The sequence below is a fragment of the Hippoglossus hippoglossus genome, chromosome 20 (genome assembly GCF_009819705.1).
Source record: "Hippoglossus hippoglossus isolate fHipHip1 chromosome 20, fHipHip1.pri, whole genome shotgun sequence".
NCBI lineage: Eukaryota > Metazoa > Chordata > Actinopteri > Pleuronectiformes > Pleuronectidae > Hippoglossus > Hippoglossus hippoglossus.
Window position 1 is genome coordinate 12496840 of NC_047170.1, and position 14143 is coordinate 12510982.

The window sequence follows — 14143 nt, forward strand, 5'->3', positions numbered from 1 at the left end:
ATCAAATTAATTTCAATACAAACAATTAGCAAGTCTCAACCTGAAGAGCTTGAACTGAACAACCCTGAACTAACCTTCTCTCAACTCCTCCCCTGTGCACTGACCATAGACTGTTTATTAATATATAAAGAATATATTCCTTTACATATTCTATGGTTTTGAGTATAATAATAATATGATGTAAGATGCAGCCACAAAACTTTGTAGGTGTGTAGTTGAGATAGAAATGAAGACGGGTGTAGCCTGACCCTTGATCAATGACTTCTCATGTAAAAATGTAGTAATGACTAAAAGTGAAAATAGATCATTTACTGTGTGATTTCCTTATGAATACAAAAATTAAATGTAGCTAAAAAACATTTTTGTTAGAATAAAGGCATCACAAGAACTAATAATAGTTTTCTCCTGCTTCAGAGTTTGCACCACCCTCAGAGATGGTAAAACAAATTACTGGATTCAAGCGCCTCCTAGTGGATCATGAGTGTAAGAGTAAACACACAATTCTCAAGTTTGCAGCAAATACAAAGGTCTTCTTATAAACTTTATTAATCAATTTTGTATTTACAAATACATACATAATCTAACAATTCTGATATGAAACATTGGTATTTACAAAATAGCTCTTGGGAAAAAACAAAACAGATTCTGTACAATACAACCTGATATAAGTTAGTAAATTACATTGGTAGGTGACTGTGCAGGTTTCTTTATAACCGAGAATACATTGAATTCAAGTCCTAAAACTAAACTTTGATTTTGTTTTACTACCAAACAGTCGGTTTAACCAACACTTCAAACAAAGAGCTTTTATGTCCCCAAAGTCAAAATGATTCTTGAAATATTACAAATCATAACATCAAATGTACGACACGGGAACATGTTTGAGATTGAAATCGTGTGAATATGTAAACAACGAAAATCTCCACCAGATGTGTGAGACGTATCGATCTAGCAACTGTTCATCTGGTGCTTCACGTCCATTTAAAAGAACGTGTCTCAAACAGAAACGTAGACTTTCACTTGAGAGCAGCATAAATATGCAGCGGGAGCTCTCCTCACACGGCCGAGCTGCCGTCGTGGCCCAGAATGTGGCTGATGTTGTGGGCAGGGCGATTTGGCTGCTTGCTTGAGTCGGCAGACGAGGTGTTGGAGAGCGACAGCAGGGGAGACATGGGCATGGACGAGCCGTCAGTGGGCATGCCAGTGGCGATCTCGGGGAACAGAGAGGTGAGGCTGAAGTTGGATATGTGAGGGGTGATTCCCGACGAGTTGGTGATAGGCATCGGGGGCATATCTGGGAGCAGGGAGAAGCTGGTCTGACCAAAACCCACAGGGCGAGGCGGGGAAAGGATCGAGCCAAAGCGGTTGTTGAGTTGGGGAGCGCTGCCTTTGTCGGCACTTGGGCTGGTAAACATTTGGTTGGGGAAGTATTGAAGGGTGACGTCACTGGGAAGGCTGGGGTGTGTTGCTGGAGAATAGGAGGGATAGAAGGAGGGTAAAGTATTCTGGGGCTCCACAGGGAGAAGGGCGGGCGTACGGGAGGCGTTGGACTGACTGACTGGAGGGATGAATGTGGAGTTGGGGTTGATGGGAGGAGGATTCATTCCTCCTTCGGGAATAAAAGGGAAACCGAAGTTCTGTGTTATGTGTTGCTCAGGAACCAGGTTGTTTTCACTGGGAACCTGAGCACCATCAGCCATGAAGCGAACGATAGTGCTGCGCCGCGCCTCTCCTCCAGACTGTGGTCGGCCCAGCAGCACCCCTCCTCCAGAGGGCAGAGGTAGGTGGCCCTCTGGCTCGAAGGGGTTGCTCGATCTCAGAGCACCGGACCGAGGTCGGTCCCCGGGTCTCAGCTTGGTGGGCTGAGTATCCCGGGTGATGTGCCGGGAGTGCTGGCTGACAGCAGTGGGTGGTCTGGAGGGCGCCGAGGAGCGGCCTGGCTCAGAGCTGCTGTGGGGAGTTGGAGGATGGGGGAGACCTGCTCGCACACCGGGGCCTCCGTGCATGTTGCTGCTAACCTGAGAAATATGGCCCTTGTTGCCTTCTCCGAGCCTCATAGCGGCAGCCTTCTGCGTCTGCGGCACACTGGGGTTGGAGGCCTTGGCCTGAATGTCTCCCGAGGAGCTTCCAGGCACACAGCTGTAGTCCATGCTGACTGGGGGGCAGCACTGCACCGCTCGCTGGTGGTTGCTCTGCTCAGGAAGGTGGGGGGAGAGGAGGCTTTGCATAAAACTCTGGTGACAAGCTTCCTGCTCTCGGGGCAGCGGCGGTCCAACCTGTACTCCTTGTGAACCAGGATGAGCTACACTGTAGCCGCCGCGGTTCCTGCTGTCTGGGGGAGGGCCAACATTCATCCTGAACCCTCCCTGCTGCTGCCCCTGAGGGCCCCTCTGAGAAGGAGGCACTGACTTAGTTGTCATGTCACTTCCACGAGACACCTGCACCTCAAAACCACTGAGTTGATGCGCTCCTCCACTCATAACCTTGAAGGGCGGACACTCTGAGACCCGCTGAACATCAGCGGACCCTGGATGATCTGAAGGCAGGCGGCTCTGCGGGTTGTGTGAAATATTGGCCTTCCCTCGGTCCAGGTAACCACAGAGCTCTGGCTGCTCCTGGGTGGTGCCGTGTCCAGATTGTAGGTGAAGACCCATGCGTTGCTGCTGTTCACCATTTGTGGGGCTTTTACCGATGAGCGCCTCCGCAGAGTAACTGGAAACACGATGGCGTTCCTGGCGCGATGGAGCGCAGGCCAGCTCGGACGACCGGGACACGGGATTGCTGGGAGGAGAGATGAGCTGCTGCTCCAGGGTCCTGGAGCTCATCATCCTCTGCATAGCATTATGGTCCTGACCAGACTGAGGGAGGGAAAACATAAACATCATTAATCTGTGCTTTCAGCTGAGTTACTGTAAAACATATTATTTTATAATCTTTCGTGAAGGTTCCCATAGATTTATAAATAGAATATTGAATCCATACCATGTCTGACAACTGGTAGTACAATAAAAATGTTAATCCTTACAACCTGGAATTGTTATTTTCATTTCTCTGTCTGAACTGTGGCTAAGGGGTTATATTTAGGGGACTGATATTTATGTGTGTGCCTGTTGGGCCTTTATGGAGGTATGTGTGCCATTCTAGTTAGTTTTTGTATCCAATTGTAAACACAGACCGAAAATAATCAAATCAGTGCAAGTAGGTAGTGAACAGCTGATATCTGATATGATTTAAATGGTAAATAAATATGTATTGTTTTGCTTTCTGTTAAAGACTTTTTTCTTTCAAATGTATCAACTAATATAAAAAACCTGTTAATGGCAGTTACATTAAAAGCAACAAAGCTCAACTTAAACACTGCAGGAGACAAAGTCTGTGACACTACCCACCTTGAGGTGTTCCTGCTGAGCCAGGTGGTTACTGTGGTGGGCCCTGGATCCTGCTGACTGGGCTTCGCAGCTCTTCTCCTGGTGTCTGAAGTGTTGCTGCTGCTGGATCTGCTGTAGATGCTGCTGGTGTCGGGAGTGGGAGCTCTGTTGTTGCTGTAGCTGCTGTTGGTGTTGCTGATGCTGCGTCTGGGGCTGCTGTTGAAGTGTCTGCTGTTGGTGCTGCTGGGGGTGAGACTGTTGGTGTTGCGTTGGCTGTTGATGCTGCTGCGATTGTTGGTGTGACTGTTGCGGATGCTGCTGCGACTGCTGCGTGTGCTGCTGATGTTGCGTTTGTTGTTGATGCGAGTGCTGCTGTTGCTGCTGAACTCCAGACTTCTCCAGGTGATGTGGCTTCTGTTGCAGCACAGCTGGTGAACCCGTCTGATTTCCTCTGACCGGTCCCCGCTTCTTCTGCACGTGCTGCTGCTGCTGCTGCTGCTGCTGTTGTTGTTGCTCTTGTTGCTGCTGCTGAAGCGCCCTCTGGTGTAGTGAGTGGCGCTGTCCAAGGTCAGGCTGTGTCAGGTGGTGTTGCAGATGATACAGATGGTGTCTCTGCTGCTCTTGTTGGTGCTGTTTCATGTAAAGGTTCCCCCCCAGGTGTTGGCCGGGCTGGGCTGCAGGATGCTGCGGGTGACCCTGGGGCAGGTGAAGCACCCCCGGCTGGTTCTGCTCAAGGGGCCCTTGAGGAGCACAGTGCCCATCTGTGGGCCGCACTACTGGGCTCATGAAAGAATTTGTGGAGAAGAGGGGCCCTCCACTTTCTGAGTTAATCCTTGTCATGACACCTGAGGAGGTGGGCAGCAGCTGTCCCATCATCTGGCTGTGATCAGGAACTTTAATTTCCATATGGGTGACACTGGCGGCCGATGGAGGACAAAGCTTGGGTCGTTTTCCAGTGTTAAGCATCACCGCCTCCTGGGCCTGACGCTTAGAGATAATCTTCACTTGTCGCTCGCCCACGCCAACTCCAGTCTGAGCCCTCATTAACGCAGTTTTCATGGGGGTGTATTCGTTCGGCTGAGCTGCACCTGAGCAGGGTGAGAGGGCGTTGTTTGAGACTTGGGATATGTGGGCTGAGGTCCCCACAGGTGAGGGAACTGAGCCCTGTTGGCCAGTCAGACTGGGGGAACCGGGGTAGGGCTGCTGACTGGAGCTGGGTCTGATTAGGTTGTTGACACTGAGGCTGGCACCAGTACCACTCTGGGCTGAGCTCTGAGTCTGGACCTGGGGGAGCGACTGAGACTGGGAGTAAGAAATGTTTTGTTGATGTCTGCTTCCATTCGGTGCACTGACAGACCCCTCCCCCACTTGTCTTCTGACTGACACATGGACAGCGGGTTTAACTGTATCCATGGGCTTCGTCACTTTTGCTTGCTGTCCATTTGAGCCTCTTTCTTTACTGTTAGAAACCGGCGAGGGTTTGGGAGGCTCCCATTGGTTTGTAATAGACGAAGCCGTGTTGTCCCCAGTGCAGCCTCCACTCCTCCTCCCAGGGCTGTCCTGTTCTAGCATGGCCAGGGCCAGCATCTCTGCCTGCTCCGACGTGAATGTAAATGTTCCAAAGGAGCCTGATGATGCACTAATACTGTGGCCCTGAGGAAGCATTGATGCCACGGAGAAACCTCTGCCTCCTCCAGCTCCTGTAGACATGGGAGAATCTGTCTGTCTGCTAGATGTCATAGGGTGCTCCAAAGTTTGATCATCAAGGTTAGTGTACACCTGCTGCGACAGGGCAAAGTCCTTTCTAGAGGGGGCGTCAGAGGTCGCTGCCAACAAACTCTCCTTCCCTGCTGCTGTGGAGTGTTTCTCTTCCTGAGTCTCTCTGTCTCTTCTGGGGGCCGGAGGTGGTTTAACCTCAGTGGGATGACAGATGGAGGGATGGGATATGTTTATATCACTCAGCTGTGATGGTGCTTTGCTGGCAGTGACTCTTTTGCTAAATTCTGAACTCGTTGAGGTGACGGAAACAGAGCTATGGGCTGAAGATAACATTGGTGCCACAGTTATGGACCCAGAGGATGAAGTGGTGGGCTGAGGCTGAGGCTTATTACAGGGCACGGGGGCTTGGGTGTTAGATCTCTGAGGAGGACATACAGATGTTGGTGTGCTGGCTTGCTGATTTAAAGATACAGGTGCTGTTGTTGTGACACTGCTGGTGCAGACTGGAGTCGAACACGCAGTGCAAACAGTGGTGGACGTGTACCCACTCTCAGTGGCACCTGCCGAGCTGACCACAGACCTGCTCTGTCTCGAAGCAGCAGTGGTGGCAGCTGATTCTCTTTGTGTTGTGCTGAGTGCCGAACTGGTGGTTGGCTGTTTAACCTCTGGTACTGAGACTTTGGTTACAGTTGAGTTGTTGCCAGAAACTACGGCTGGTTTACTCTCTATGACCACAGCTTCACTAACCGATGGCTTCACTGGTGTGGCACTGACCGTTGTTACTGGAGTTGTCGTAGAGCCAGTATAAGTTTGACTGAATATAGCATCACTCTGAGATGCACTGACTAAACTTTTGCTCTGTGAATTTGATTGACTGACTATATTTGTCTCACTGGATGAACTACAGACAATGATTTTCATTGTGTTTTGCGTAGAGGTTACATTTCCTGTCGCGTCACTGCTATCTGTGCTTGTGACAGCTGTGGTACACGTGGGGGCAGTGTCTGTGATTTTTACAGTGGAGGATTGTAAAACTTGAGATACTGTAGTTTGAACTGTCTGACTCTCTCCTGCAGCAGCCGTGGGCTTCGCTGAAACAACAACAGCAGGCTGCACCTGAACGAGCTCCTTTTTCTTGACAGGTTTCGTCCTTTTAGCTGTTGCTCTCTTTGTATTCAAAGTTGTGCGAACCCTCTTTCCTGAAGGCTTAGAGGCATTAAGCACCAGCCCTGATGTGACTGGGGTCAAACAAGGGACCTGCAGCTGCTGGACTGGTAGAACAAGTGTGGTTCCAGAGACAGGCACTGGAGCAGGAGGCTGCTGCTGTGGCTGCATCTGTTGGACGACTGCTAACTGAGCAGCTGCATGCTGACCATTGTTCTGACTAGAGATGGTAATTGGGAGGCCCTGAGAGATGCTCTGGTTGAGACTGCTGAGGGCCCCTAAACTGTTGAGGGCCACATTAGTAGTTGGTTCCTCTGTGGTTGTGGGCTGGACCAGCTGGAGTGTACTGTGGCCACCCTGGGAAATTGCTTTGTCAGAGGTCTTAATGGGCTGCAAGGCGAAAACTTGGCCATTCACAGTGATAGTTTGTGGGGTTGAAGGAACCGGCGGAGAAGACGATGCCTGGGTGACCTGCAGGGTTTGGGTCATTTGAGGCGGAACAGGACGTGGAAGGATGTGCACCAGCTGCTTCCCTCCAACGCTCTGTAATGAAGTGGCAGACGCTGAACTGCTGGTTGTGGATATTTGAGTGGACACTGCTGCAGGTACTGCAGAGGGAACGGCGGCAGGCAGCATGCCAACCTGGGGATTCTGAGGGGCAGGTGCAACCTGATTGGGTGCCTGGATGATCACAATATGCTGACAGGGTGTCTGATTGGTTATTTCCTCCCTTACAACTGACTGGGTTGGGCAAGTGCTGGCCTGCTGCAGGATGACCACACTTTGGTTGTTAGAGTTCTGTGGTGCTGTTACACCTGAGGCTGTTGCTCCGTTCGTGTTGACCTGCAGCACCTGCATGGTCTGGAGAAGTGGCACCAGGGCTGGCTGAGGCTGAGGAATGAGGGCTGTTGCAGGACTGGGAAGCAACGACCCTTGTTGAAGGACAGCGGGCTGGGGCTGCGACACAACAGCAGGGTGGGCCACCACAGCTGGCTGGGGTACTATGGCTGACTGAGGGAGAACAGCACACTGAGGCTGGGGGGCTAGGACAGGCTGAGGATGTGCCTGGTTCAAGATTGCAGGCTGTAGCTGGGGAGGTCTCTGAAAGGGCTGCGTTTGAATGTGGGCGGTAATGGGTGCCTGCTGTACAGGGACATTTGATTGCATCTGTATTTGAATTGGCTGAACAGATGGTTTGTTGCCCACTGGACACAGAGTCACCTGCTGAACAGTCTGGGTGGTGTTACTGACCTCTGGAGTGGGTAGACTCTGGCAAACTGGCTGTACTGTGTTCCCCGCGATCTGCAGTGTTGTCCAGGTAGTCTGTGTGCTGCCTGCTGCTCCTGCCCTAAGAAGGGCTTGACTGTTGGGGACTGCACTGTAACTCACTGTCCTGATGGCAGTGTCCTGTGTGACCCAAGAGGCAACCTCTGCGGCTGTCGCTCTGGTTACAGTCTGGGTAAATGTGGGGAAAGTGGACACGGGCAAAGCAGAGCTTTCAGTGGGGAGCTGTGGGGCAGAGGTGGCTGTTAACGTGAGGGCATGGGCTGGGGTGGCAGGTTGCGTTTGCTGGGGCAGGGCTGTCGGGATCTGGAGAGTGATGTAAGACACAGAGGGTGGCAAGTTGGGGGCTGCAACTGGTGTCTCGACCACACACTGCTCTACAACTCTCAAGCCTGGCGTTGACTGGGTGGGTGTGACGGTCGAGCCAGGAAGAAGTGCAGGGGTGGTAGAAGAAGTATTTACTTGCAGCAGGGCTCCGTTAACCCTTAACCTGCCACTAACCTCAGATGGTGGCTGAAGAATTAAGGCTTCTGATGGCTGTTTCCCAGGGCTATTCTCCATCCCTGCCGGGCACATTACATTCCCATTGGAATAGACGATGATCCCCTTTGGTAGCTGGTGAGTAGGCGTCACCTTTGCCACATTGGCACAGCGTTGTTTTCCCTTCCAGTGGATAGTGGGGTCCTCGAGAATGTTGACGTCATGGGCTTTGAGGAGCTCGATGTAGTGAGCACTCTCCTTCCTGAGCTCCTCCACCTGACGCCGCAGCCGACGGATCTCCTCCGCTGCACAGAGGACAAGCACGCACAATCAATCAATTATGCACTTTAATGACTTCAGTTAGAATCTAACTATGAGAAAATCTATACATATGTGCGAGGTGTACATTTGTAAAAACTTTACCTTGGACTTTATCGCCTCCCTCCAGAAGCATTGCGTCATTTTGTTTCTTCAACTCATTGATGTAGCGAAAAGCTTGGTCCAATATCATATTTTTGCTCTACAGATAAGAGGATGAAGATCTGATATTAACTTATACCACATGTACAGAAAATATTATGAGCATAACATGTTGCTGAGTAAGAGAAATAATAATGTCAGCTTGTCCATTACCTGTTTAAGTGCCTGGGAACAGGGCAGAAGATTACCAATGCGGTTAATCCCAGTATTAATCTTCTCTTTTCTGTGTCTCTCAACTAAACAAAGAAGGGAATAAACTTGAATGATCTCCAGTTATAGAAAAACATACTCAACTGAAACATAGGATGGGAGACATTTTACCTGCATTGTGAGATTCTTTGTTTTTCTTCTTTCTGTGAAGAAAATGAATTGAGATCACAAATTGAATTACATTTGGCTGAAATCTACCTGTATTTACAATTTGGTTTCAAAACACAATAACTAGCAGATGAGATCCTTACTTGGGTTTACGACCAGGCGTCTGAGTTTCAGTCATCTCTGGCATCCTGTCCTAACAGTTGCCTTTGGGTTACAGTGCCAGTCAACACATTTAATAACTGGACCTTAAATCCATCCCGTGTCCAACCTGCAACGAATAAACCATCGGGACAGAGGATGAATTATACTGAAGCACAATGACACTGTGGAACACCAGGGATAGAAATCATTTAGGTTTAATTAACCAGCAGTAGTGTTGTCATGATTTCATACAGAACAGATGATATAGTTATAAGAAGAGGCTGTTAAGCTGCATTGAGCTTGTACCACAACTACTAGATGCTAACAAGCTGGTGTAAACCAATCTAGCTCCACAGCTAACTTCAAACTCATCTACCTGCATATTACACCCTTACAACTGTTCAACGACGAGCAGCTGTGGTGGCGAGCGAGTTCCGGTCCACGGTGGCGACAGTGAACGATGTTCAGATAATTGTCCCCTCACTTCACTGACAAGAAACTAGCATTCTGAGCCAACAGCTATTCAGCTAGCTTTATGTTAGCTAGGTGGCTAGTAGCTAGCTTAGCTCACCGTTACCGACATGATTACAGCGCGAATTAATGGCGGATTTCTCCGCGTCACCGCTGACAACCCGCAGCTAACGGACGGCAGTGTTTACTGACCTGTAGCCTCGGCATGTTGGAGCCTGTCTGCCTCTGTGGGAACTTTGAGTTTGGATGCTAGCAAAGCTTTCCACTCAACTCATCTCTCAAAACAATCTGGGTAAACCTAACATGCGCTCACAGAGGAGGAGCTGACAGCCAATAGGAGTACAGATGTGGGGGATTTCAGCCAATCAGGAAGTGGTAAATGGGATGCAGGGGCGGGTTTACAGCGAATGCACCCAGATATTTCTACTGTACATTTTTTCTGTACACGTTTTTTTCAACCATTTTTCGGTGTTTTCAGTTAATGATTCATTATGAACATGGAGAAAAAATAAGAACATTTACAACACATTTACTGCAAATAGTAATTCCTTTATTTAGATGTTAAAAAGTCTTACAATATAGAGCTCCAGAAAAGATAAAATTCTTCAAAGAAAGAAAAAACATGCTTATACTACAGTGGAGAGGACAAAACTCTCCTTGCATGCAGAGGGATCAGAGCTTCCTCTGGGTAATACACTGTTTTAGAAGACCATACCAAAACTTCAAAACTGAGCCTCAGAACCTCACGAAGCAACAGAGGCTGAGGCAGGAAGTTTGAGAAGACCATTTCTGCACGGTGGCAACATAAGGTGCCAAAGGTGTTTAAGGCAAGATGTCTCTAATCACTTCCAAGTGTTTAGAGACACACATCCAAACACACCTTTATTATACCACTGAAAATAATGCCCAAATCCAATCCTAAAGAGCCAATCTGTTGTTATTCGGACATTCCACACAGGACATTGTACACAGTCAATACAATATTTTGTTTCTTTTACTCCTTAATGTTTTTTCTCTTGGTCGTAAAACCCAGCAGAACCTCTGAACCTTTTGCCTCCTCAATGTAAAAAATAAAAAATAACAGAAACAGTTGAAAGGGGAATTAAATTAACAGGCTGGTAAAGTGTTATTCAGAAATTATGAGTGGCGACAACATCTTCCCACCACCTCAAAACAGTTCAGCCTTCCTTTAGCCTGTAACGAGGGGATGCATTTCTGCTTTTGCCCCTACAGACATGACATATCAACAAACTGATTCATTTCCCATGCATCCCAGGGCTCAGGTGGTGAGGGAATAGAGTTGTGACTCTTCCATGGAACCACTCAAAGCCTCACTCCGAGCTGATCAGCTGGGATTTGTGTCAGTGATGGTTTTTCAAACACATGTACTGCTTCTAACCAACCGTTTTCCCTTGCGCCACAGTATAGATATGCCCCCATTAGCTTGAACAACCGCATAAAAACAACTCAAACACAAACAGTATGATTTGCAAACACCACACCCTTCCCCTCCACCAAGTCTAAAACTGTCTGAAGTTGGCAACGTTGTCAATACGAACACGTTTGGATACTGAGCTTTTTGTCACTTTCTATTTTCTGTATGAGGAAAGGGGAGCAATAAAATATGCAAAATCAAAAGGGGACCCCTTTGCAAAATAAATGCAGCAATTTTTGTACTTTAAATTTGTTTTCTCTTTTTAGCGTCCTTTGAAGAAAGTGTTGAATGTGTCGACCCTGGGGCATTTGTCACAGTTCTGTTTCTGTGGAGGCGAGCACATCGGTGCTCTTTCCATGTTGTGCCCCTACTCTCCCTTCTGAAGCTCTCCGGTGGGTGGTGCACATGGGCTGCGCAGGCTCTTCTGCAACACATGGGCATCTGCCGGCTCTATCCTCTTGTAGTAATTCTTTTTTGTTTCGATGATCTCAAATCCAAACTTCTGGTAAAAGTCGATGGCTGACTCGTTGCTGATCTGCACGTGACTGCAGGGACGGAAAAAAGAAGTTTAGTTAGAGGTAGGACAGATGAGGGCTGAAAGAAAGGGTCAGTTTGAACATTATCTGTAAAGATCATCCAATTAATCTACACTGAAAATACACATTAACTTCCACTCCTGCTTAACTACAATAATCTAAATATCATCATACACTCTCTACAGTAAGACACTCACAGGTAAATGTTGTCAAAAGTTCCGTCCTTCTCACAGATGTTTAGCACATGATTCAGCATCTTCGTACCTGAAAAGAGACACATTGGCAAAGTTTGAAAACAAAAACACAAGATCACAAAGTGTATTACAGCGTCTCCAAGAGATTCAAAGCTCCTTACCAATTCCGAGTCTACGGTAGGGTGCTAGACAGCCGAGTGTCATGATGTACAGTCTCTTCTGGTTCTGAGAGTGGTCCACTCTGCAGCACACAGCACCCACTGCAATGTCATTGAAGTATGCTGCAAGACAAAGAAGCAGAAACATTGATTCACCACCAAAACCCAGGGAATCCCTAACGTTGTATAACGTAGAAAGTTATGACTTATAAATTGCATAGTAGAGGAATCTGAGGGTTTATTGACAGAGAAAAATGATATTATGTGGTAATGGAGTTATTTAAAAATACTTTTCATTCATGTGGTTGTTAAATCTGCTGCTTGCACCAGGGACTGAATACTGTCAGTGTTGTTTGATCCTTCTCAACTCTTTTACAGTTGTAAGACTTTTTTCTGTTTTAAAACATGATTTATTTGTCATTTTCTTGATGTGTGTTACATGATGCATCTCTTACCTAGCTTTGCAAGCTCCCCCACTTCCAGCACATCTTTGTAAAACTTGTCATTGTAGCTGACAGGGAAGATGACCTGGTTCAGGCGTTTAAGCTGCTTGATGTTGTGGGGAGTCACGTCCCCCAACTCGATCCGGCTACTGGAACAAGAGCGAAACGGTCAAATAGCTGACAGCAGGTACACAATCAGATTGAGGATTTTTGACCTCAAAATGCATTCAAGAGTGAAAACAACAACAGCTGGTCATCGTGTCTTGATAACTTAAAGCTATAGTACAGCTGATTAGTTGAGATCTTGTTTTTCCAAACCAACCGAATGGATCCATTTTTAAAAAAAGCTTAACATTGTTTATAGAGTCAGTGCCAAATAAAGTATCAACTGTAAGTGATTCATTTCTGGGTCATTTTTTTTATGATAAAACGTTAAATATTACTGAACAGCAGCTTGTGGCTGTGATGGGTCTATTTAACCATTGTTAATTAGTCACACAAATGATTGGCAGGTTACTTGATAATCAAAATGATCATTAGTGGCAGCAGTGATTAATCCCCTAAGTCCGGTCATGCAACAGGCAAACCAGAGTAAGTGGAAGGTCCGTCACTGCTCCACAAACCTCATCCTACAGCACAGAGGAATGACAGGTAGTTTAATTTAGCAAACAACCATATGTGGAGCTAATGATTGAGTCTTAAATTTATATCTATTATGGTGCACCTGTTAAAGTCCAGAGTAAGAACTAGGATTTATGTCTCAGTGAGTGACCCAAACACAACAGTCCATTTAGCCTGGTTGAGTGGGTCACTGTGGTATTTTTAGTAGGACCACACATCCAAAAACAGCTGGTGGTCACGTGTGTTGTTCGTTAGGATGTGCAGAGCCAGCATCTGCACGCGCACACACACTTTACACGGTGATGTTCGTGGAATCCTGAATTGAGACAGAAGTGTGTTAATCGCCCTCGTGTCATCTGAGGGTCGAGACTTTAGCCAGAGCAGCGTGCGTAAAAACGTGGAGCATCTCTGCTGGAGCGTCACTTTGACAGATCAAGTTGCACTGAGCAAGCTGCCACTCTCTGAAGTTGGTGTCGGGTGTAATGTTAACTCAGCTGACACCGAGTTGACCAACTCCACGGATCGTTCAGCAACTAGTCTGATCGTTTGGTTGACAGACGAGGTTGATTGAGCTCAAGTTCAACTGAGCTGTTGTCGACTTTGATATGAACACACAAATGATCTGAGAGGCAGCGGCTGACATTTAGCTTAGCTCCACTAGGTTTACTGACTCAGCTTCCCGGCAGCAGCTAGCTAGTTAGCTTTGCTCGTTAGCGACTTAAACCGACCGAGCAGCGGGTTAACTTAACGAGAACAGTCGTGACAGAAGCAGCTTAGCATCGGTGCTATCGTTTGCATTTTCTGTTCGGCACCTAAGAACAGGTAGCTTGGCAAGCTAGCGAGTTAGCTAGCTAGCTAGCCTCGCTGTCTGCTCCCCGCCTCCTCTTGTAGGGAGGAAAAAAAAGACATGACAAACTTTACTCGTGCTAAGCTACTTATTCTCGACTCCGAAGCTCACACTCACCCTTTCATTGTAAACAGATATTATCCCTTATTTTCGATGGGGCCGAACTTTGCCGTAGTTTGGGGTGAGAAGGAGGAAAATTGACAGAGTTGGGGTCGGGGATGGCTCCCGTGTTACCCTCCACATGTAGCTAGTTGCGCTGGTTGCTGTTAGCTTAGCCGCCGCACTCCTCCACGACTGTGGAGCCCCTGAACTCTGACCCCCGCATGCGCACAACCGCTGCTGCAGATCCGCCGGGGACTTCTTTCACCTGGGTTTGGTCTGTCAGGCTGCACCGCGCCTGCACATGACACTGACAGCGTTTCCATATTTATACCTAAAAACCATCCAGGGCTCTGTTTATTTTCTAAATACTAATCAACCCTTT

The 14143-nt window shown here is 47.8% G+C and overlaps 2 protein-coding genes across 4 annotated transcripts; both read right to left on the minus strand.

Annotated features, from left to right (window-relative positions):
• Positions 1-515: 515 nt before the first annotated feature.
• Positions 516-9752, minus strand: LOC117753789 (basic helix-loop-helix domain-containing protein USF3). 2 transcript variants are annotated; one of them, XM_034572132.1, is made up of 8 exons: positions 9618-9752; positions 8957-9081; positions 8817-8848; positions 8649-8731; positions 8439-8535; positions 8037-8320; positions 3390-7841; positions 516-2858 (listed from the first exon to the last, which is right to left on the minus strand). In XM_034572132.1, exons 2-8 carry the CDS (start codon positions 8998-9000, stop codon positions 1056-1058), a joined length of 6795 nt encoding a protein of 2264 aa, XP_034428023.1. In that variant the 5' UTR covers positions 9001-9081; positions 9618-9752; the 3' UTR covers positions 516-1055. The 2 variants fall into 2 exon arrangements, with proteins under 2 accessions (XP_034428023.1, XP_034428022.1); XM_034572131.1 differs by having other exon boundaries at positions 3390-8320.
• A 201-nt stretch (positions 9753-9953) lies between these two features.
• On the minus strand, positions 9954-14055 carry naa50 (N-alpha-acetyltransferase 50, NatE catalytic subunit). 2 transcript variants are annotated; one of them, XM_034572137.1, is made up of 5 exons: positions 13777-14055; positions 12204-12340; positions 11752-11871; positions 11594-11660; positions 9954-11405 (listed from the first exon to the last, which is right to left on the minus strand). In XM_034572137.1, exons 1-5 carry the CDS (start codon positions 13782-13784, stop codon positions 11228-11230), a joined length of 510 nt encoding a protein of 169 aa, XP_034428028.1. In that variant the 5' UTR covers positions 13785-14055; the 3' UTR covers positions 9954-11227. The 2 variants fall into 2 exon arrangements, with proteins under 2 accessions (XP_034428028.1, XP_034428029.1); XM_034572138.1 differs by having other exon boundaries at positions 12204-12337; positions 13777-13992.
• Positions 14056-14143: the final 88 nt, after the last annotated feature.

Excerpts from the sequence above, each read along its gene's own strand:
- LOC117753789 (XM_034572131.1), bottom strand. The coding sequence starts at position 9,000 with ATGCCAGAGATGACTGAAACTCAGACGCCTGGTCGTAAACCCAA. Across the intron at positions 8,732-8,816 it reads CAAAGAATCTCACAATGCAG|TTGAGAGACACAGAAAAGAG; the intron begins GTAAAATGTCTC and ends TTCTTTGTTTAG. Across the intron at positions 8,321-8,438 it reads GGGAGGCGATAAAGTCCAAG|CGGAGGAGATCCGTCGGCTG; the intron begins GTAAAGTTTTTA and ends TCCTCTGTGCAG.
- naa50 (XM_034572137.1), bottom strand. Across the intron at positions 11,661-11,751 it reads CTACCGTAGACTCGGAATTG|GTACGAAGATGCTGAATCAT; the intron begins GTAAGGAGCTTT and ends GTCTCTTTTCAG. Across the intron at positions 11,406-11,593 it reads ACTTTTGACAACATTTACCT|TCACGTGCAGATCAGCAACG; the intron begins GTGAGTGTCTTA and ends CCGTCCCTGCAG.